Source organism: Penicillium bovifimosum (genome assembly GCF_028826915.1).
Source record: "Penicillium bovifimosum strain IBT 22155 chromosome Unknown utg000008l_segment0_segment0, whole genome shotgun sequence".
In the NCBI taxonomy this organism is placed as follows: domain Eukaryota; kingdom Fungi; phylum Ascomycota; class Eurotiomycetes; order Eurotiales; family Aspergillaceae; genus Penicillium; species Penicillium bovifimosum.
Genome location: NW_026622717.1, coordinates 710340 through 730939, shown reverse-complemented (window position 1 = coordinate 730939; position 20600 = coordinate 710340). Strand labels below are relative to the sequence as shown.

Sequence of the window (20600 nt, the reverse complement as noted above, 5' to 3'; positions counted from 1 at the left end):
TTTTCCTCGCCATCGTTTATATCCCCCGTGTACGCAGGTTTCGCGCACGGTATTTGGTGAACTACTGCAACCTTTTGATATACTTCAGTCATTGTGATACTGGCGGTCTCTGGATAATCTCGACTCAACTTAGGGTCGTTTTATCCCAGTCCCGTCTTGCGCACTTCAACGAGAGCTGGTTCTCTTGATCTAATATTGTGATTTCTTGTTACATCGCACATCCTTTCGATGGCTGTATCAGACGACAGTGCAAACAATTCTCCTCAAACGTACCAGCCAGTTGTTCCTGCAGATATCATCCGTGGCTCTTATCACAGCGCCATGGGTCCTCCACCACAGCATACCGTGCGAGAGAATCGCAGCGGCTCCGATTCTGATACGAGCAACGCCTCGCTCAAGAGTCCACGCACTGCTCGGTTCGCCGAGGCGACATCAATTCACTCTCCCATCGATCGCACAGAAGCTGGACGATCGCCGTTTGCCGACCCTCCCAGGTCCCAGGCGCAGGGGAATGTGGCAGATGTCGGATTCGGTTATGTGGCAGCCAACAATGCGGCCCAGCATGCGGATGACCAGGTGCCAATGTCGCCGTTCAGACCTGATCTCAAGGTACCTCAGACGGCCAAGTCATTGAACCCACTCAGTCCCACCTTCCGGGAAGAGTATATTCTGGAGAAGCAAGAAAAGAAGGCCGAGGTTGAGAACGCCCGTGACCTGGTAAGAACAATCCCCGAATCGACCCACGTATCATTACACTTTACTTACTCTTTGTTTCAGAGAATCAAACTCCGCGTCCGTATCGCCAAGGTCTTCCTTCGTTTCGTCAACTTCGGCTGCAGTCTCATCGTATTGTGTCTGATAGCCGTGACATTGACCGTCTTCAACGCAACCAAACACCTCCCCACTCGCAACAGCCTCCCAGCCTGGGCACCGGGCACAAACCCATGGGCCCAGTATCTCCTGCTCGGAATGGCCTGCGTCTCCCTCGTCGCCTGTCTAATAGTATTCTGGGCCTACCGCAAAGGCGGGCACGGGCGCGCCGAAAAAGCCGCCGTCTACTACACCAGTTTCTCAATAGTCTTCTTCGCCCTGAACCTCATCATGTGGATCGTCGGCGCAGCAGTCTACCAACATTCCAAGGCCACCGGCGACAAAAAGGACATGTGGGGATGGTCTTGCGCGAAGAACACCCGCGAACAACTCTATCACAACACCGTCGACTACGCCCTCCTCTGCCGCCTCCAAGACTGGGGTCTCGTCTGCGCAATCATCGAGATAGTCATCGAGCTCCTCGTCATCCTCATCTACGTCGTCGTCTTCTACCGCGTCTGGAGTAAGCGAAAGCTCATGAAATCAATGGATACCCGCGACCACGCCCGCTCAGACCTCTACCTCGCCCAGCTGCGTCTGCAGTCAGCTCCCAACACCCCCGGCTTCGCTGGCTTCACCTCCTACCCGCCCAAGTCTCCCTTGTATGCCGCAACACCAGTCGATCCTTACTCAACGGCTGAGAAGGGCATGGTTCCTCCCGCCCATACCCAGTATGCTTCCCCGCGCTCCCCTACCCGTCCCACACCTTCCTTCCAGCTCCAGCCGCCGCCTATCAAGGTCCAGCAGCCGACTCCGCAGACGGCCCAGAAGGAGTTTGCGCCCTCGTCTACGCCGCCTCCAGTCAATGGAGGGAGTGCTCCTGGTGAGCGCACCTATGACTCGGTGCCGATTCCCGGCGCGTACGGGAGTCCCACGGGTCCGGCGTTCCCTGCTCCTGCGCGTAGGTAATGGGTGATTGCAAGCTTGGTCTTTCTTGGCTCTGGCATTAAAGCACCCGAAAAGAACAGAAATGGAACAAAAAAAAAAAAAAAAAAAACGTGAAAATCTTGAAATACCAGTTTGGGCTGTCACTTTCAGCGGCCTGCTTCAAAATGGACGTCAATCCGCTCCTTTTTATTATTTTCACTCTGCTTATGGAGTCTAATGCACACCCTGGGGGAGTTCCGGAGTGAGATACAGATACCTATTTGGACTTTAGTGCTTTGTGTATTTACCGTTATCTTTGGTTTATGTCCATTGAATGAATATACTGCCTACATAAACCCTTTCTATTGGATTGATAGGTGCGAGCACAGGTATCTCGTACTTTATTGGAGTCGACCTTATGCATGGAGCAATGTATCACCTCATGACAATGAACAATACGGATTGAAGGCACTTGAATTGATCAGACAAATATTAACACCAAGAGTTAAAAACCCAGCGCCGTTCACTGCGAGCAGGAAAAAGCAAAACCCAAACTCCACAAGTCACACCGTCCTGTCCATCGTGGCCAGCATGCAGATCGTAATACCTCTAGCCGTATCAACTGTACATGCAATTCAACAAAACAGAGCTCTCACATTCCACCCTCTTCGATGATGGCATGCGTATCCCTGCTGACGAAGATCTCTTCCAGCGTAGCCGCATTAGGGCCCACCTTGCCTAGATCACTCTCGAGCACGAGACCTTGTTCATTGGCAAGATGCAAGAGGCAGATAAACCCGAAGGACGTGCTGATGTCCCGTAGGGTTTCTGCGGGGTAGACCGTCTTCAAGGAGTTCATGATTTGCGTAAAGCGTAGTCGACCAGATGTGTCCTTGCCATCGGGGGATTGCTGTGGACTCCCGGCCTTGGGTGTTGGGGGAACAGGGGCATCCGATTCACTCTCGGGTTCCGCGGGGGCTTCACTGGACACGGCCCCGGGTTGAGAAGCTGATGCGAAGTCGACGGCATCAACCAGACGCTCGCCCATGCCCTTCCACATCTCTGTTTTGAGGCGTCGAACGTCGACCTTCTTCGCCACACGGGCATATGCAACGTAGTCTGGTCGTGCACGGCGACCACCTTGTGTCACTAATTGTGAGCCGTAGCCACCAGCTCCGGGTCGGCCAGGAGTGGCGCCAACCATGTTTAATAGTGCGCTGAGCCCAGTTGCTCCTCCTGCTTCACCGGCTGCGGTGCCTGGACGTCCGTCTGCGGCTGGAGACAGCATCTCCCGGGCATCCGCGAAAGGCAGATTGTCATCGTCGTCATCGAGATCCATGCCATTCGAGAAAGGAAGACCGTCATCATCGGCGAAGAAGTTGGCATCATAGGCACCAGCAGCGCCCTCCTCGTTGGCGTTCTCCTCGGGCTTTCGATTCGCCCAGAATGCCTCATCCATCTCGCCGTTGCCAGCCGTCAAATCTTGCCGAGGGCGTTTACCTAGAATCTTTTTCGAGCCCATTCTTGCCTTTGGCTTGAGGAACAATGTGAGGAGATTGCGGGAATTGAAATGCTTATCATCGGGGAGCAAATTGCGACCCTTTGTCTTCCACTGCGTCTTCGGTAATGAGACGGCAGAGTTAGAGCTAGCCGGGGTGTAGATCAATTCAGCGATAGCAGGATCCAGAGGGGCTGCGAAATCAATCTCAAATGGTTCTTTCTCCTTGCGCGGCTTGGGCGCAGAAGTAGCAGGCGTCGAACTGTCTTTGATTTTTCGGATCTTCCAGTGTTCTGGGCCAGCCCAGTTCTTCTGCAGTGCGTTGTCAAAGTAACTGAGAATATTCTCGTGGTCGTGGCTATTAGTTTGATGTGACATAGAGATCGCGTATGCATCTTCATCACCATCATCGCCTTCACCATCCGCATCGCGAGCGACTCGGTGGACATTCAACATAGGCTCCAAGGCGGCTTCCCGAGCCCAGGCTTCTCCTCCATCCCCAAACCCGGTGTCGCCGCTGAGATCGAAGCCCGCTAGGGTGGCATCATCGTCGTCAAATCCAACAGCGTTGTCATCGTCGAGCATGATACCAGATGGGTCGTCATGTGTTCTTCCATCTTCATCCATCTTGTCTTGTCGCCATTCCTCGGGCGCTTTGAGAAGGGGAAGATCCAGCGATCCGCTAGGATCACCTAGATCGAGGTTCTTGAGTGAGGGACAAATATCTTGCTCATCTAGACGATCCAGATCTGGGAAGAATTGGCTGGCTAGTGAGCCGAGATCAATCTCGGTGTTATCTTCAAAAGTGTCGCTTGCAGGTTGTTGCACTGGCTTTTGGTCCTCGGCTTGCTGGTCAGGATCCATCGACCCTTCACGGTCATCTTCTGCGGTCTTCGCGCTGTCGTCCACAGCATCGTCGCTGCTGTCGAAGACAATCCTTCCGTGGCTATCAATAGCAAGGTGGTTTAGAAGCAAGCCTTTAGCACCTCCTTCGTCAAAATCTGCGGAGGCCTTTTTGAACAGCGGATCCACGGCGAACTCTAGCTCAAACTTCTTCAGTTGCAAAGATGCGAACGATGGGGCGAGGGTAGCCTCATGGGAACGAGTCTAGACACCGCCTAGTCAGTCGACATCCAAGATCTCTAACGCAGTCCAGATCATACCTTCTTCCGCGATTTGCGCGGCTGACCATCCTCGCCTTCCTCATCCTCCTCCCCATCTTCTGCTTCCTCTCCGCGCCCTCTCTTGTCGCGGCTATCGGCCAATCCACTCAAAAGCTTTCCGGTTTCCGTTGCGACACTGTCCACGCGACTGGTGTAAATCTTCACACAACCGTCCAGGGTGCAACTGGCTTTCTGGAAATTCACGCCGTCTCCTTCCTTCAACAGTGACATATCGTGAAAGTAGTCAATCAGCGCAAAGTTCCACGAGTTATTCGCGTTGATCTTATTATCGGTCGCCATTTTCATCCACTCCTCGAAATTCGCCAAAATGGGCACGCGCTTCATCGGCGTTACTGCGCGCCCATTTACATCACTGGTGCGGCCACGATGACTGGATGCTCGGGGAGTTGAGGGACTATCGTCGTCTTCACGATCGTAGTTGGTGTATCGACGGGGTGGCATAGGCGTCTTGACTGCAGCTTTGATCTGACTCATTTGGCGATCATGAAGTGCCTGACGAGCCTCCATGCGCGCTGCCTTCTCGCGTTCATCATCGTTGAGGGGTATCCTAGTCTGGTTAGATTGATATCACCCAGGAGATGCGTACGTACTTGACTGGGGTATTTTTGTGAGGAGTTGTGTTGCCGTTGGAACGGCGATGCACCTTATTTGCGACACGGGGCATGGTTGCGGTTACCCCGATAGGGTCTGGCGATAACGTTGAAATGGAAGGTGTCGGAGAGGGGTTTGATGTCGACGCAAAACAAATGGGGAAGTCAACAAACATACGGCTGCCCGGATATACCCGAGACGCACTTCCTATCACGTAATCATAATTTGATGCCTGAGGGATCAGGTGTTTATCTTCCAGGCTACAGGGTTCAGAGGGTTGGGCTTCCTGTTGGATCTCCCAGCTGTCATTCCTCCAATTTTGGATGGAAACAGTTTTCCCTCTGACTTCTCATCTCCTGTACAAGCATTTTCTATATCTCTTATCGGCCCCTCCTAACTACTGCTTGGCTTGTTTCTAAGTGATCGGCCCACCACGCGCATTGGCCCACTCCCGCGGGCTGCCTGACATCACCGAACTCACCTCCCGAGGTCACCGCGCCGGCATATTCAAACATCGGTCTACATGGATTGACTCTCTAAGGTCGCTTTTCTTGGGTATAGATTGGTTTACAACGTACAGCATATACAGTTGGCTCATGATGCAACCACACTTCTCATCATGAACCAGCTGCCATCATTCTTGCAGCCGGTCGTCCGCAGGCGATCCAGATATTCAGTCCGACCATTTTACACCACTGTATTGATATTCACGCTCATTGCCTCGGCGAGTTGGTTCTTAAGAAGCGCCCAGAATGGTCATGGGCAGTTTGCGCAACCGGGTACTGCTGCTAATACCCTATTCAAGCGCGAGGCCGAACTACCTGAGGTATGTCTACCCCTTCCGATGTTGCTTGCTGTGTGATGGTGCCAAAGGCTAAACAGTCCCTCTGACATCGATATAGTGTCGCTTGGTCCGCAATGTCAAAGACCAGTGTGCCTACGTTCGCGCCAACTGCCCCGATCACGAAGACGGCTTGATCTCCTACCTACAGTTCTACTATTGCGCGCTGGCCGATGCCAAACCGGTAGCATTCATAATTCTGGTACTCTGGTTGTCGCTTCTCTTCAGTACCATTGGCATCGCAGCAAGTGATTTCTTGTGCGTTGATCTGAGCACATTGGCCAGCATTCTTGGATTGAGTGAGAGTCTCACAGGCGTAACGTTCCTTGCATTTGGCAATGGAAGTCCTGATGTTTTCTCCACGTTTGCCGCCATGCGGTCTAATAGTGGAAGTTTGGCAATTGGTGAGTTACTTGGTGCTGCCACTTTCATCACTTCAGTTGTCGCGGGCTCCATGGCCCTGGTCCGGCCATTCAAGGTTGCGCGAAGAAGCTTCGTTCGTGACGTGGGCTACTTCATAATCGCCGTCGCATTCAGTATGCTTCTTCTGGCCGACGGCAAACTCCATACCTGGGAGTCCGCTACGATGGTATGCTTGTATGTCTTTTATGTCATAATGGTGGTGACCTGGCACTGGTATTTGGTACGACAACGCCGAAAGAATGAGAGAAACCTCGCAGCGCGGGCTCACTTCCATATACCGGACAATCAAGAGCTGGAGATTGAAGAGACAGCCGAGGATGATGATCCTGGCGTAGCGTCAGACTCGCGAAGTCTCGTGCGCGGAGCCTCAACTGAGGACTTTGATCTCTTGGAACGCGCCGACGCTGTTCCTGTGTGGAAGGAACAAGAGGATGAGGATGATGAGACCCGCAATCGGTACTTGGCTGAAATTAGCGATAACATGCACGTCTTTCGGCCAATGCAAACGAGGCGGAATACGATGAACCCCATTCGACCGAGTCTCGTCGGTGCGCTGGAGTTCCAATCCGTACTTCGCTCACTCCAGAAATCAAGAACCACGCACCGAAATCCCACAATAAGTCTGAACAGTTATTCAGACGGCGAGTCTGATACCGAGACGCGCTCTGTGGCATCAGTTCCTCGCCGCACCAGTCGCCCATCTGGCTCCAACGACCGCTTGTCTCCACACAGCGCAGCAGGCTCCTCTCGAGTCCGAGCTGTATCAGCAAACGATGCCGAGGGCTTGAGATTAGACTCTAGTGTCTCGGAACACCGGCCATCGCAAGGTCCCCTGCTTACAGTAAGGGGGCCTTCCATTGACGAGACCGAAGATTCGACGCAGTCACGTCAGCTCCCTCGAATTGACACTGGCAAGGTGCTGAATTTGTCGCCTTCATCTTCTGCAAACCCATCTGCAACATCAACTCCGATAGAAACAGTCCCTCAGACACCCGAGCTGCTTGCTCCATCAGATGCTTTCCACTGTCCCAATTATCGTGACCGGGTGGTACATGATCGTTCCCCTCAGTCAGTATCTCCTCGAGGCACTACAAGACGCCATGTATCAGGTTTCGGCCCAGAAAGCCCTTCAATTCCCTTCCCATCATACACTGATCTACCCTCCGCGGGATCCTCCCGAGCACCCAGCATTCGACTCCCCAATTCTGCTACCCATTTAGAACGGCTGCAACTCGAAGACGAATGTGATGATGTTATCCATGTAGGCCTTCCTTTCCGCAAATCCTTGAGGAATTGGTGGTCTGACTCGTATCCCACTCTCCAGCAGATTGGTTGCACACTATTCCCTACCTTGGCAGGCTGGAAGTCGAAGAGCGTCTGGGGACGACTTCTTGGTATAATCGCCGCTCCTAGCGTGTTCCTTCTTACAATCACAGTTCCAGTTATTGAACCGCAGGAACCAGAGTTACTGGAAGCAGTCCCCATACCTTCGGGACTCACCCAGGACATTGCCGATGGCGGCAATCCTTCTCCAAGAGTCACCCTTCCAGCAGACAGTCCAGTGCTTGTAGCACAGACATATGATCACGCAGGATCGGTTTCGAATATGCGACCAACACATACCCATCGAAAGTCATCCTATGAAGTCACCGGTCGCCCACGCTGGGACTCCGAACTACCAGCCGTCCCAGCGGGAGTCTCCGACTGCGTGAATGCCCCAACGAAAGACTGGAACCGCTGGCTAGTCTCCCTCCAGCTCTTCACAGGCCCCTTCTTCGCCGTCCTCATCGCCTGGACAACAGTAGACGAAGACCGTCAACTCCACAACCTCATCCTCCCCACCCTCGTCTCCCTCCTCTTCTCCTCAATCTGCCTCACAGCCCTAATAATAAGCACCCGCCGCCACCGAAAACACCACCAACCCACCGGCTCCATCTCCCTCCCCCTCGACTCCTCCAACCCCACACCCCCAACCCTCCCACCCCAATGGCGCCCCTTCCTCTCCCTCCTGGGCTTCCTAGTCGCCATCTCCTGGATAGCAACAATAGCCACAGAAGTCGTCTCCCTCCTCAAAACCATCGGCGTAATCCTCAACATCTCCGATTCCCTCCTCGGCCTAACGGTCTTCGCCGTCGGCAATTCCCTCGGCGACCTCGTCGCCGACATCACAGTCGCCAGACTCGGTTACCCCGTCATGGCTCTGAGCGCCTGCTTCGGCGGGCCAATGCTCAACATCCTCCTCGGCATCGGGCTCGGTGGCATGTACATGACTCTCCACCAAGGGAAACAGGGACACAGCGCGGCTGTGCAGGACGCAGCCACTGTCCAGGTCCCGTATGAGATTGTTATCTCGAAGGTGCTGGTTATTAGTGGGGCTACGCTGTTGGTTATTCTGGTTGGGCTTTTGGTTGTTGTGCCGATGAATCATTGGAGGATGGATCGTAGGATTGGTTGGGGGCTTGTTATTGTTTGGTGTGTGAGTACTTTGGGGAATGTCATTGCGGAGGTTGTTTCGTGAATTCTCTTTTTGGTACTGATTTTTTTTTGGTTTTGATGTCGGTTTGCGGTTTCTGGTGGGTTTCTCTGCTTTTTCATCAGTTCGGGGTTCGTCACGTATAGTTGTTTGCTTGCTGTTCGGGATAGTCCTTGTACAGTTTTTGTGTGTGGTTCACTCAAGGTATATACGCAATGCATTTTCGGGGTTGAGATTGGTTTCACATGCCTGATTGCAAGATGTTACACGTACTATCTGATGTTAAGTATCTACTACGAGGATGTATTTGACAGAATCTGGTCTATGAGTATAATGATCATGGACACAACTAATGCATAATCCAAAGGTACAGAAACACTGCTAACTACTCTCCCAACGCAATTATCCATCGACCTCGACCATCTGTTCTCAATCATATAGGCATGGTCATGTCTTTCCCCTCATCTCAGCATCTGTACAGCAAGTACTCTTAAACAAAAGCAAAAAAAGCCACCGACTTCTTCCTCACAGCACACGTCCAGCTGACGAGCTCGTGCTCCGATCGTTCACCTGAGTCTTCCTCAGAGACTTACCCTGTTGGATAGATGCGAGGAGAGCGCCGCGGCCAGCACCGCCAGCAGCTGGAGCAGGTGGAGGGGGAATACCAGCCGGAGGGGGTGGTGGGGGAGGAGCTGAGGGAGCTCCGCCAGGAGGAGGGGGTGGCGGCATGGATGGTGCACCGGATCCTGGAGTAGGCGGTGGGGGAGGGGGAGGAGGAGGTACTGCAGATGGAGGCGCTGGAGAGGAGGCACCTTCGCCAAGGCCGGGGAGAGGAGGCAAGACCACCGGGGGTGGAGGCGGAGGTGCAGCAGGGGTGGCTTGCACGGGGGGTAGCAGGTTTGGAGGCAGACTTGTCTTCGTCCATGGCACTCAGAGGACGCGGGGGCGCCATAGTGCCGAATAGGATGCTGGCAAGTTGCTTTGCGCTGCCGCCGCTGGGACGATCGTCATCGTCCTCGTCCGAGGAGTCAAAGTCAGAGCCGGCAGCAGACCAGTCGTCATCTTGCTCGGGTCGCGCACGGGTCTTGCGTTCTAAAGGAGCTGCGCCGGTGAAAGCGGGCTTGATGGGTTCTTGCTGCGCTAAGCGGTGGAAGGGGTTGGTTGACTGAGCTGCAGCAGGCGGCGAGGTTGCGTGCGAAGGTTCTGGGTGGCCCATGTTCTTGAAGTACGGGTTCTTGGACTCGGCATCAGCAGTAGCGGCGGGGACAGCACGGCTGCTTTCGGGCGAGCTAGCTTGGCTAGGCACATTTTCGGGCTCGGGTGCCGGAGCGGGAGGCTCTGGGGTGGCTATCGTTGGCACGGGAGGAGGGGCAGGGAGAACCTGGCTCTGCGTCGGCGTGCTGTACTGAGGCGTGACATCGGCAGGACCCTCTTCATCGGACGATGATTCATCCAGACCCTCCAGTTCAAGCTGCAACTGTCGCTCGCGTTCCTTAGCCGCCTCTAGCTCTGCACGCTGGGCTGCGAGACTAGCTTCCTGTTCCTTGGCCTGCCGGGCAGCTTCTTCCCTGCGGCGCTTCTCTTCCTGCTTCTTGACCTTGCCCTGGCGGACCTGTTCCTCAAGAGCACGGAGACGAGCAGCTTGGGCATCCTTCTCCCGCTGGAACTCCAACTCGCGTTGACTTGCCTCGCTCCTGTAGATGTGTTAGCCAAATTCTAAGAGGGTTGTTTTGTCAAAATGTTTCACTCACTCTAGGCGCTTAGTCTCCGCCTCCTGGACCTCTTGCTCTTCCTTGATGGCCTGCCCACGGACAGCGGAATCCTCTGCCTTCTTGGCATCGGCTTGGCCCGTACTGTCAGTCCGGGCCCTGCGGGTTGGCGGCGCTGGGGGTGGCTTCTTGCCTGCGATCTTAGGAGCCGCAGCACTAGGACCACCACGTTCGTCAGCCAGGCGACGCTGTCGCTCCTGCTCTCGCTTGGCGTCCTCTTCTTCGGCACGCCTAACGCGCTCTTCGCGCTCCTTCTTCTCACGCTCCTGTCGTTGAGCAAGGGTCTCCGAGGTGTCGTTTGGCTTGAGACCTGCAGCAGCCATGCGTTCAGCAATGCGCCTCTGTGCACGCTCTCGGGCAGCAGCCACCCTGTCTTCGTGGGTGTTGCCAGGAAGAGAGGACGACGAGTCGACAGACTGAGGCATCGAGGGGCGTGCAGCGGGGGATCCGGCCGCTGGGGATGCCCGGGAAGAATACGCTTCGGGAGAAGGTCGGTCGCGCCTGTGAATTGTTAGCATTGGGAAATTTTCAAGCTCTAGCAAAGACAACGTACTCCTCTTTGCGAATATTTGCAGTTCGGGCATTGCGGCTTAAGTCATATATGAAGTCGCGGATGACATCCTCGACACCCAAGGCATCTTCCCAACGACGCTTCTCATGCTCACGTGTGGAGGTTTGGCCTTCCTCGCGCAAGCTGTCTTCCAAACTGTGGGCGAAATCACGGACACTTTCTTCGACATCGCGTGTCATGGTCTCGTTGCGCTCCCGCTCAGCCTTCACGTTGTTGCTTTCAGCTTCTAGACGACGAGCGGCTTGGCCATCATCATCTTCTGTCGCGGGTGCGGGGCGTCCAGCAAGCTCGGCAGCCCGGGCCTGCATACGGGCCCGGGCCCGGGCCTTAATTCGGTCCGCCTCGGTCACAGTGCCACCAGGGCCAGTACCGACGATGTTGGACGCACCACCGGGGTGCGCCTTGGCGTCCTTGAGACGGAAGAGCTCAAGCTTGGCATCTGCGATCTGACGCTCCAGACGACGCACGTCAGATGCAACTTGAGGAACTTGATCTTCATATGCCTGCAACTGGCGACGAAGAGCCCGACGTTCTGCCCCGCTATCCACTTTACGGAATGCGGCATTGGGGTGGGTGTCAAGATCATCCTGCACACGGCGGATACGTTCCATGAGACTCTCGGCCTCGCGGCGATCCTGGCGGTCGAGAGCATCCTCATCCTCGGCTCGGTTCTCATCCTGGAAGTCGACAGCATCCAGCATGATCTTAGTCTCGCGGATCTTCTTATGTAACTGTTCCACGGAGTACTCCTCCTCTGACGCACCGGAGGCGGCGGGTGACGGGGTACGGGCCTCATTGCCGACGCGACGGCGTGCACTCGAGCGATAGCCTCCAGCAGCGTCATTGTTCTTGAACATCGTCGCATCCTTGCGGCTGGCAGCAGAGGCGCCTGCACCGCCACCACGGAAGGAGTGATCTTTGAGGTAACTGACACCGGTCTTCTGCGGCTGCAGGAACGCACCAGTGGCCTTGCGCGTCTCGGCATCCTGGGAGAGAAGAGACTTCATTGTGCCAATAGACTCATTCAGATGTCTGGTAGAAGGGGGCACAAGCTCTGGTGGTAGACGGCTAGGTACAGGGTATCCGTTGAGAGCACGATAGATCAAATGCATAGCCACAGCAAACTCATCCATGTTAAGTCGGCCACGGTTATGAGGATCCGCCAAGGTCCAAATCCGTTCAAGGTCTTCCCGGTTCAGACCACTTTGGCCCATGATTTCAATGGCAGTCTCTCCACTGACGAAGCCCTTGCGAAGACCGTCCCATGCGCGGAAAAGATCATCGTAAATCTTCTTCTCCTCCTTGGTGATTGCCCAAGCAACCGTAGCATTTCCTGAAAGACCAACAGCACTGAAACCGCCCTCACGTCCAGGCTGCGGCATAAGCTGTTGTTTCATCGCATCAATGTTGGGCAATCCCTGTGCCGGGGTGTTGATGAAACCCCACTGACCTGGAATACCAGTAGGTTGGGCTGCCAAGCCCGTGGGCTGCACACCCAGACCCTGCATGCCACCAGTCTGGGCCGGGCTAAGGTTCGAGCCGAATCCAGTGGGCATAGGAGGCATCGGAGGCCGAGGTCCACTATATCCAGTAGCTTGTGGGTTAGACATGAATCCGGTTTGTTGAGGCTGGAGGAACTGGGACTGATTTTGGCCAGGGAATCCTGTAGGGTTGGGCTGTTGAATGCTCGGCTGCTGCGGGAAGAACCCAGTTGGCTGCGCCGTCAGCTGCGACAGGAGCTGTGCATTATTCGGCTGCTGTGGAATAGGCTGTTGAACGATTGGCGGTGTTGATTTGTTTTCTATGAGAGGCGCATCGAAGTTCGGAACATTTGATCGCTGCTGGGCCGGCGCCGGCGCGGTGTCGGGGACATCGAACGAGATGATATCGACCATGCTGGAAACCTCGTTCTTGATCGTTTCAGGTAGGGAGGCAGGAAGCTCGCGGCCGGTGAGACGAATGTTGCAGAGGTACATAGCCAGCGCGAATTCAGGGAAGAACAACTGTCCTGATTTGGTTGAATCGCATAGAACCCAGATCTTAGAAAGATCAGGGCCCGATAGCTTCGATCGCAACAAGAGGTCTCGCGCTTTGTCGCCTGTTGTAACCATGTCAGTCTTACTATAGAATTGAAGCTAGGGCATCTCCTAGAACTCACCATCCATCGTCTTGCTGTCGCCAACAGCCGATTTAAAGAGCTGCTCAAACTTGGCCTGGTCCTGCGCCGTGATGAAGGAAAGCCGAATGCTTGGGATTTTCGATCCCGTCTTGGGCGGCACCTGGGGAGGTGTCCCAGACCCTGCAGCATCTTGGAAAGAGTTCGCAATGTCCGTCGAGGTCTTGAACCGAGTTGGTATCTGTGGCACCGGAGGCGGCTGCTGCGCCTGGTTCTGGGCAGGGTAGCCGGTGTATTGCTGTTGGAGGCTCTGGGGTTGTTGTTGCTGAAGCTGCTGGGACGCGCCACCAGGGAAGCCGGTGTATTGCGGTTGGACCTGTCCGCCGGGGAAACCGGTGGCTTGAGGCTGTAGTTGCGAGCTACCGAATGGCGAGGGCTGACCGCCAAATCCGGTGGGCTGTGGCGCAAGACCAGTAGGCTGAGGAGCAAATCCAGTCGGCTGTGGAGCAAATCCAGTGGGCTGAGGCTGTTGAATTGATGGCGGTTGTTGGCCTTGGGGGAATTGTGAATAGGGGGGTTGTTGTTGCTGCGGCATGAATGGTGCCTGGCCAGGACGGCCAGTGGCACCACCCCCGAGGAAATTATTCGACGAGGAGTACATTACACAAACCACGCTCGCATGAGCCAAATAAATGCGGAAAAAACAACAAGAAATTGATGAGAAGGAACGAATGCAAAGTGGGAGGTGAGTTGAGTCTCAGGAGGACGCCAATGACGCTGATGCTAGACGCGGAGGCACCTGCGCGCTAAGCCCGGTTGGTTGCTTAGTCAATATCAACGTGCAGCGTGAGATATTTTTGGATCTACGAGATACCTGATTGACCATACACGTAACACAGTACAGGAGATTAACAAAAATAATTAATGGGACACGAGAATTTAAAGCTTGAAATTGGTTGTATTTCCGGTCTTACATTATGCCGGAGACTATGGATGATTGGATGTCGTAGAAGCCCGTCGAGTTGAAAGCAAATGTGAAGAGAAATCACAGCAAGTAGAGGGCCCATAAAAAGTCCCCAGATTGGAGACAACAGAAAGGGAAACGCAAAGCATAAAACATCATCATTTCTCCTTGCGCCGAATTTTCAAACCCAAAAAAAAAAAAAAAGAGGGAGGCGGCGACAAGCGACACTGCCATTTACTCGGCAATGTTCTGCTGCTGTTGCTGGTTCGCAGCGTTGGCCGCCTTGCGTAGCTCGTACTCTTTGGTGAACTCGCGCGAGAATATGCCAAGGTCCTTGATGAGAGCTTGGGAGGCGTTGATGACAGCCTGGCGGGGGTGATCTCGCCGTCAGTCTGGACGCGCAGCTGGAACTCGGGAGTAAGCGGATGGGGGACCTGCATCGTTCATGGTCAGTGTTTACTCTATGTGCTTCAACCAGATTGCTTACGCGGTAGGCAGCGAAGACGACATGCTGAGTCTTCAAGAGACGGGTGCGCAGCATGTTGCCAAGGGTGTGGTCTTCCTTGTGGAAGGTGAAGATGGCAGCAGAGGGGAGGCCTGAAGAGACAGCGTCAGTGAAGCTGTGTAAGCTGGGTATGACCGATGTAACTCACGGGTATCAACTTCGACGTCGATCTTCTTCTCGCCAGGAGCCAGCAAAATGGCTTCGTAGCTGTATAAGAGATATTGATTAGCGTATGCTTTTCACGGACAAGAGTTGACATGACGTGAAGATGAGACGGCAAAGGGACTTGGTAAGGAAAGTGCATCTCCAGCGCCACAGGACTGCTGGTTAATTTAACTAACACCTCGGGAGGATCATCAGCCAGCACGGGACGCTCGTGGCGCTGAGCAGGTGTTGTTCTGGTGGGATGACCAGCACGGTCCCTGGCGATGGCAGTAGTCGCAGTAATGATACTCCGAGACATGGCGCTTAGGGTGACAGGGTTGACACAGATGATACAAATGGGCACGCGGAAGGTGAGATGATGAGAAACACGAGGAAGTTGGGGAGGAGAAGAAGAGAGACAATGAAAGGATCTCAGGGAGCTCAATAAATAGCTGTAGACAAGAGGCAATCGGGATCATCGAGAAAACGACAGAGATCCTGTCAGTTTGTCCCCTGCAAACTGGAAGGCACGATCCTCGGACCCGTTCTTGCTTGTCGAGCTTGGGGAAGGCACGACCAAGTGATTCATTTTGCGGGGAAGACAAACGACGGATAACTGGCAACATCGACAGACCAGAAATCCATTTGTGCAATTTTCAACCTCCGATCAAGGAAATTATTCTCACTCACCGGTCAGGGGCGTTCATATTGAAGAGATGTTCGAGGCGTGATCTTGATATTTGGGATAGGAAAAAGTGAAACCCAACTATCACGTCTCTGTGAACTAAGAACTTTGTAAGCGGTGTGGAGTCGCGAGGGGGACGAAGGAGATATATGAAGATGTATGAACTTTGAAGAAAGTCTGTAAAAGAATAAACGATACCTTGAATAGAAGTGTTGTAGCCTTGAGAGCTCGCCTGGTAGAATGCTTGATCGGCGTGCGAGATTTGCAGGCAAACACAACGATATCCCTGACAGGCTACCGCTCCAGGAACCCTATGAATAATAATAGGCTTCTTATGAATAAGACCTTTTCAGTATCGCCCCTCTAATACGTCACTTTGAACTTGTCTGCGTGCCTTCTTGATTCTTCGATGTCAAATGTGGAGGGATGAAGATATCGCGATAACGACCTACATATCGCTATCAACCACGTGATTTGATTCGGCTTACACGTGACTATATTTGACCTAGTAGACTAGTTACCTTGTAGGCATCGGCCCATGCGAAACGATCCATGGATCGATGTCACTTGCTTAATGAATGTAGTTTGAGATCCCTGATCCCAGGTTTAGACTTTACTTGCTTCAGATCTTAAGATCCATGTTCGTCACTTTAAATGCACACTCTGAAGGTTGGACTCACTTGATGAAGGTAGATACACACCGCAACTACCTACCCACGGAAATTCAACACATCTCACCAAATATACACCCAAGGTCCCCTTTTTCCGAGTCTTGACGCATACAATAGGTCTTACATAGTCCTAGGTAATTCTAGGTGTGACAAGCCCGGCAATATCCAATGACAACCCTGAAAACCCATCATCTCAATTAGTTCTACAATGGACTAGATATACACCCTCACCGCACCGAAACTCAACCCAAACGAAGAGAAAAAGCCGATATAACGGCCCCAAGGCCCGAAATGTATTAGGGGAGTCAAAGTAAACGCAGCGCGCCCGGCAAAAAGACGATGCAAAGAGCGATTCAAAAAAAAACAAAGATAGAAAGCCTATCACATAAATAACGCATAACGCCATGTTCGCTTCCTGCGCCAAGGTCATGTAAAACAAGAAAACAGAATGAACCAGACTCGGACACGGAATACAAGACAGTCTGAAGGAAGCATATGTATCATGCTTGTGGATGTTGGATGGTCCCGGAATGAGGGTAGCCAGGGGATGATGATTCCAGGCTGGAATGAGAAACGAAGTGACACCCGAGATGCGATGGTAAGGGCGGGATTCATTATGAGCCACGAGTGTAGGCAGGCCTCCGGGCTGATGATATGTGCATGAGTATTCATGATGCTGACGGGGAGAGAAAGATGAAGAGGGAGCTGAGCTGGTAATGCAAAGGAGAAAGGGAGGAAAGGGCTATACAGGGTAACAGAACAGGTTTCTATTCAGATGCAATGCAGGCAGGGTCTGGTGATGAGTCGAAGGATGAAAATGAAGTAGTCGGACTGAAGCGGGATTTAGTGCACAGCACTCAGCAGATCCGAGAATGAAGACGTGCCACGCTTCATCTTCCAGCTGCTCTTTTTCTTGTCACGTTTCTTGATCATATCAGCCCAGGCCTCCTCGTCGTTTTCCTCGTCCTCGGGGCTGAGAGGCTGGCTTCCGAGGCCAGTGCCAGGACGACTGCCTCGTGATACAGGACGGACGGTCACCGTTGCCAGATGTGACTTGGGAATATGAGATTGAGGCATTGCCATGGATGGGTGGAGATTTTCATCGACAAAGGGTTTGTTGCTTGGGGATGCGGTTGCGTAGTTCGATTCCGGTTGCATGGTTGATACCGGCCGGTACCGAGGCGCTAGGCCAGCATTGCTACGCTCTGACGGGGCAATTGACGGGGCATAACCGCTGCGAGGACGGAATGGGCTCCCGGAAAGATTGGGCATAGGCGAGCCTGTCCGACGAGTGGAGATGTTGGGGTCTAACATGCTTAATGTACGTTGATCGATGTGGGGTGGCACCGAGGGCGGCAAGTTGAGCACGGATCCTGCAGGCATGGACATCGGTCGCATGTTCGGATTAGGCGACACCGAAGGTGGGCTCATCGGGGGCGGGGCCATCATACCCCCAGGCATCATCATGGGAGGCGTTGGCATGCCTTGCATCATTGGTTGGCCCTGCATACCCTGCATGCCCTGCATCTGCATCATTTGCTGCATCCATTGCATCTGCATTTGCATCATATTATTCATCTGTTGAGACAGCTGAATGGAAGCTTGTTCGCCGGCGGTTTGCTGGGGTGGTGGCATCATCGAGTATGGCCGGGGGACGCCTCCCATGTCATGGATTGCCTGTGTGTTGGGGCTTCCTCTGCGCATTGCCCGGGCCCGCTCCTCATTCGCTATAACGCCCACAAGACCTCCGGGGGAGGTGCCGGGGACGCAGGGCCTCCATATACCGATCCACCCCCAAGCGCCAGTGATTCCCGATTTGGATTGTTGACGATACCTGCACCGTAGTAAGGATCACGAGGCAGGTGCCTCGCAAAGGGAGGTAGGCTGCCCCGGTTGCCAATGTTTTCGGCACCAGAGACCGAGCTAGCCGATGATATATACGGGGGTTGCATGGAGGCACGAAGGTTGGGGTTGGAGCTGACGTTGTTCAGGCGGGTGGGCGGGCGATTTTGATTGGGGAAACCGTGTGCGGCCAGAATGCCGAGTGGCACATCATCATCATCCTCCTCGCTGCTCTTGCCACTAGTGGACTTGTCGCCCAGGACCGACAGACGACTGGTGAGCAAATTGGGCGTGCTGTTGCTCGCTCCACTCATCACCGGGCGTAGGTGTTGAATGGGTGCTTGTTGGCCTGTGATCTTCATCATCTGCTGTCGATATACTGAGAGATGAGCCTCCTGCTTCCGCCGTTGACGTTCCGTCTCCCGTTGCTTCTCCACCTCATCTTCTTCATCGTCAAACTCCTCCTGATCGGATCCTTGATCGCTTTTGGTTGCACTGCTATTGGAACGTCGGAGCTCTTGCTGCTGACGGTAGTGCTCGAACTGGGATGGAGTCATCACCTTGTTGCCCGGAGAGGTCGACTTGGGTATACTATCCGCAAACTGCACAGCCAATCGCGCCTGAGCCGCGACTGAAGGGTCCAAATCGTCGGCCGGAGGAGGCGAACGACGGAATTGGAACATATCACCGGGCTCCGAATTCATCTCGCCAGAATAGTCGGGAGCTTTACCCTTGTCGATCAAGGGTGTTTCCCCAGAAGGGCTAGGATCACCCCATGGTGACGTGCTGTCTTTGCTCCAGATGACAGATTGACGGACCAGTTTAGCATCCTCGTCATCAAAAGGTGCAGATTCAGGTGGCGGCGAATATACTCCGCTCCTTCGCAGTCCACCCCTATCCATCCCGCGGGGACGCTCCAACGATCGATGAGAAGTTGTGGCTGATGTGAAATTATTAGGTGATGGTGAAAGTTTCCGGGAATCAACAACTGCCTCGAGGGTGGAGTGGGTTTCGCTCAAGGGTACAGAATCCGGTTCACGTAGCAAGCCCTCCTCTGAGGGACGCCGAGCCCAAGAGTAAGGGGGTGATTCGACCACGGCCGATCGGTCCGTATTGATCGCCGCGGGCGCGTCAATCCTGCTTGTTTGAAATTCGGGAAGAGCCTGGGTCGGTGGAGAGGAGGAGTACTGCAGTTCGATGAGCATTTTATCCTCGTCTGAGGTCGCAATCATAGAACTTACCTTGGCCGGCTGAGGAGATGGGCCATCTCGTGTGCTCATATTATCAAACATTTTATTAAAATCATCTTGCGACTCGGCAAAGTTCGTATCAGGCAGCTTGGGCGGTGTAGCCGTACGGTCGGTGCTGCCTGTCACCGGGCGGTTCTTTGCCGCATCTGGTGTCTGTTGCCGAGGAACAGGCGGCCCAGATTTGCTGAACCGTCCACCAAACGAGAATGTCCGCCCAGCGGCGCGCAGCGCACTGGCTAGGTGTGGTGGAGCGGGGATGTCCTGAATTCTAGCATGCGGCGATTGATTCTCGTCGGACGGGGGCACTTCGGTTGACGATGGGAGTGTAGAGGAGGAGCTTAATCTTGTCGACGTAGAACTTTCGTAATTTCCACTGTCACGTCTCCGAATCAGTCGGCTCCTTAGGGAATCCACGGTCGAGGGGCGGTCATACCGGTTCTTGTCCAGGGGTCGATCTCTTCCGGCAAAGATGTTATCGGAGTCCTCCATTGATCCCACCACATTACCCTCACTCAGTAGCTTGGTCAGTGGCGCACCATCGCTCATTGATCGCTGAGGTCCAGGGCGCTCGAATACTCGAAAGGAGGATTGTTGGGGGTTCTCAATCTCCTCCAGAACATTGCCGGACGATTTGCGCCGGGTAAAGCTCTTGGGTAGCTTCATGGGTATGGGAGAGGTTTTTTTGGGGGGAGGGAAAGAGAGCCTGGTACTTGAATGACCGGCGAGGTTTGTTATTGTCGTTTGTCCTCAGCTCTGGTTAAGGTTTGGACGATCTTGAGGTGGCCTGACGTGTCAACTGCAAGTAATCCAAGGAAAAAGCGACAAGTCCAAAATGGATGGGTATAACGATTCGAAGGTCCAAGACAGCAAAAGGATGATCAGGGGTCAAGCTGTGGCAAGAGAGAGTCAGTTTACAAAGAAGCTTCTGGCAAAAGAGACAGTTTGTTTTAGCGGCTGATCAAAGCCCGGCAGGAATCCACAGATCTGAGGTGACAAGCTGCATGTGCTTCGTAATCCTGGAGGTCTTTTTGTTGAAAAGGTGGATGTTCTCTGTTTCGTCTTTATCTGAGAAAAATTGAACATACCATCAGTGGTCAGGCAACGATTGTTTCAGAGGATTCAGGTAAACACTGAACACCCTTCCAAAGTCCGAGAAAACTGGAGACGTGGGGAGTGGAGCGAGATCGGGACCCGGGGAACCGGCCAGGAGAAGAGAGGAATGAAGAGATTCAGAGATTGCAAGATGGAGAGAGAGAGAATGTTGAAAGAATGGACAGAATAGGCACAGAAGGAGTCAAGAGACGCTAAGTCTAGTCCCTTTACCCTGTGGACTAAG

General features: G+C 53.7%; 7 protein-coding genes across 7 annotated transcripts; 2 read left to right on the top strand and 5 right to left on the bottom strand.

The window, feature by feature from the left end:
* Window positions 1-228: 228 nt before the first annotated feature.
* On the top strand, window positions 229-1779 carry N7515_009962 (uncharacterized protein; the record flags this gene model as incomplete). Its single annotated transcript, XM_056670705.1, has 2 exons — window positions 229-717; window positions 778-1779. The coding sequence occupies 2 exons, from the start codon at window positions 229-231 to the stop codon at window positions 1777-1779; spliced, it is 1491 nt and encodes a 496-aa protein (XP_056517078.1).
* Window positions 1780-2389: 610 nt separating this feature from the next.
* Window positions 2390-5083, bottom strand: N7515_009961 (condensin subunit BRN1; the record flags this gene model as incomplete). The annotated part of the gene is made up of 3 exons (XM_056670704.1): window positions 2390-4342; window positions 4399-4966; window positions 5010-5083. The coding sequence occupies 3 exons, from the start codon at window positions 5081-5083 to the stop codon at window positions 2390-2392; spliced, it is 2595 nt and encodes an 864-aa protein (XP_056517077.1).
* A 546-nt stretch (window positions 5084-5629) lies between these two features.
* Window positions 5630-8792, top strand: N7515_009960 (sodium/calcium exchanger protein; the record flags this gene model as incomplete). Its single annotated transcript, XM_056670703.1, has 2 exons — window positions 5630-5836; window positions 5913-8792. The coding sequence occupies 2 exons, from the start codon at window positions 5630-5632 to the stop codon at window positions 8790-8792; spliced, it is 3087 nt and encodes a 1028-aa protein (XP_056517076.1).
* A 480-nt stretch (window positions 8793-9272) lies between these two features.
* pan1 (actin cytoskeleton-regulatory complex protein PAN1) lies at window positions 9273-13864 on the bottom strand (the record flags this gene model as incomplete). The annotated part of the gene is made up of 5 exons (XM_056670702.1): window positions 9273-9625; window positions 9678-10441; window positions 10499-11017; window positions 11070-13185; window positions 13246-13864. The coding sequence occupies 5 exons, from the start codon at window positions 13862-13864 to the stop codon at window positions 9273-9275; spliced, it is 4371 nt and encodes a 1456-aa protein (XP_056517075.1).
* Window positions 13865-14401: 537 nt separating this feature from the next.
* N7515_009958 (DNA-directed RNA polymerase II core subunit RPB11) lies at window positions 14402-15135 on the bottom strand (the record flags this gene model as incomplete). Its single annotated transcript, XM_056670701.1, has 4 exons — window positions 14402-14533; window positions 14655-14764; window positions 14821-14879; window positions 15014-15135. 4 exons carry the CDS (start codon window positions 15133-15135, stop codon window positions 14402-14404), a joined length of 423 nt encoding a protein of 140 aa, XP_056517074.1.
* A 1880-nt stretch (window positions 15136-17015) lies between these two features.
* Window positions 17016-17876, bottom strand: N7515_009957 (uncharacterized protein; the record flags this gene model as incomplete). The annotated part of the gene is made up of 1 exon (XM_056670700.1): window positions 17016-17876. The coding sequence occupies one exon, from the start codon at window positions 17874-17876 to the stop codon at window positions 17016-17018; it is 861 nt and encodes a 286-aa protein (XP_056517073.1).
* A 23-nt stretch (window positions 17877-17899) lies between these two features.
* On the bottom strand, window positions 17900-19927 carry N7515_009956 (uncharacterized protein; the record flags this gene model as incomplete). The annotated part of the gene is made up of 1 exon (XM_056670699.1): window positions 17900-19927. One exon carries the CDS (start codon window positions 19925-19927, stop codon window positions 17900-17902), a length of 2028 nt encoding a protein of 675 aa, XP_056517072.1.
* Window positions 19928-20600: the final 673 nt, after the last annotated feature.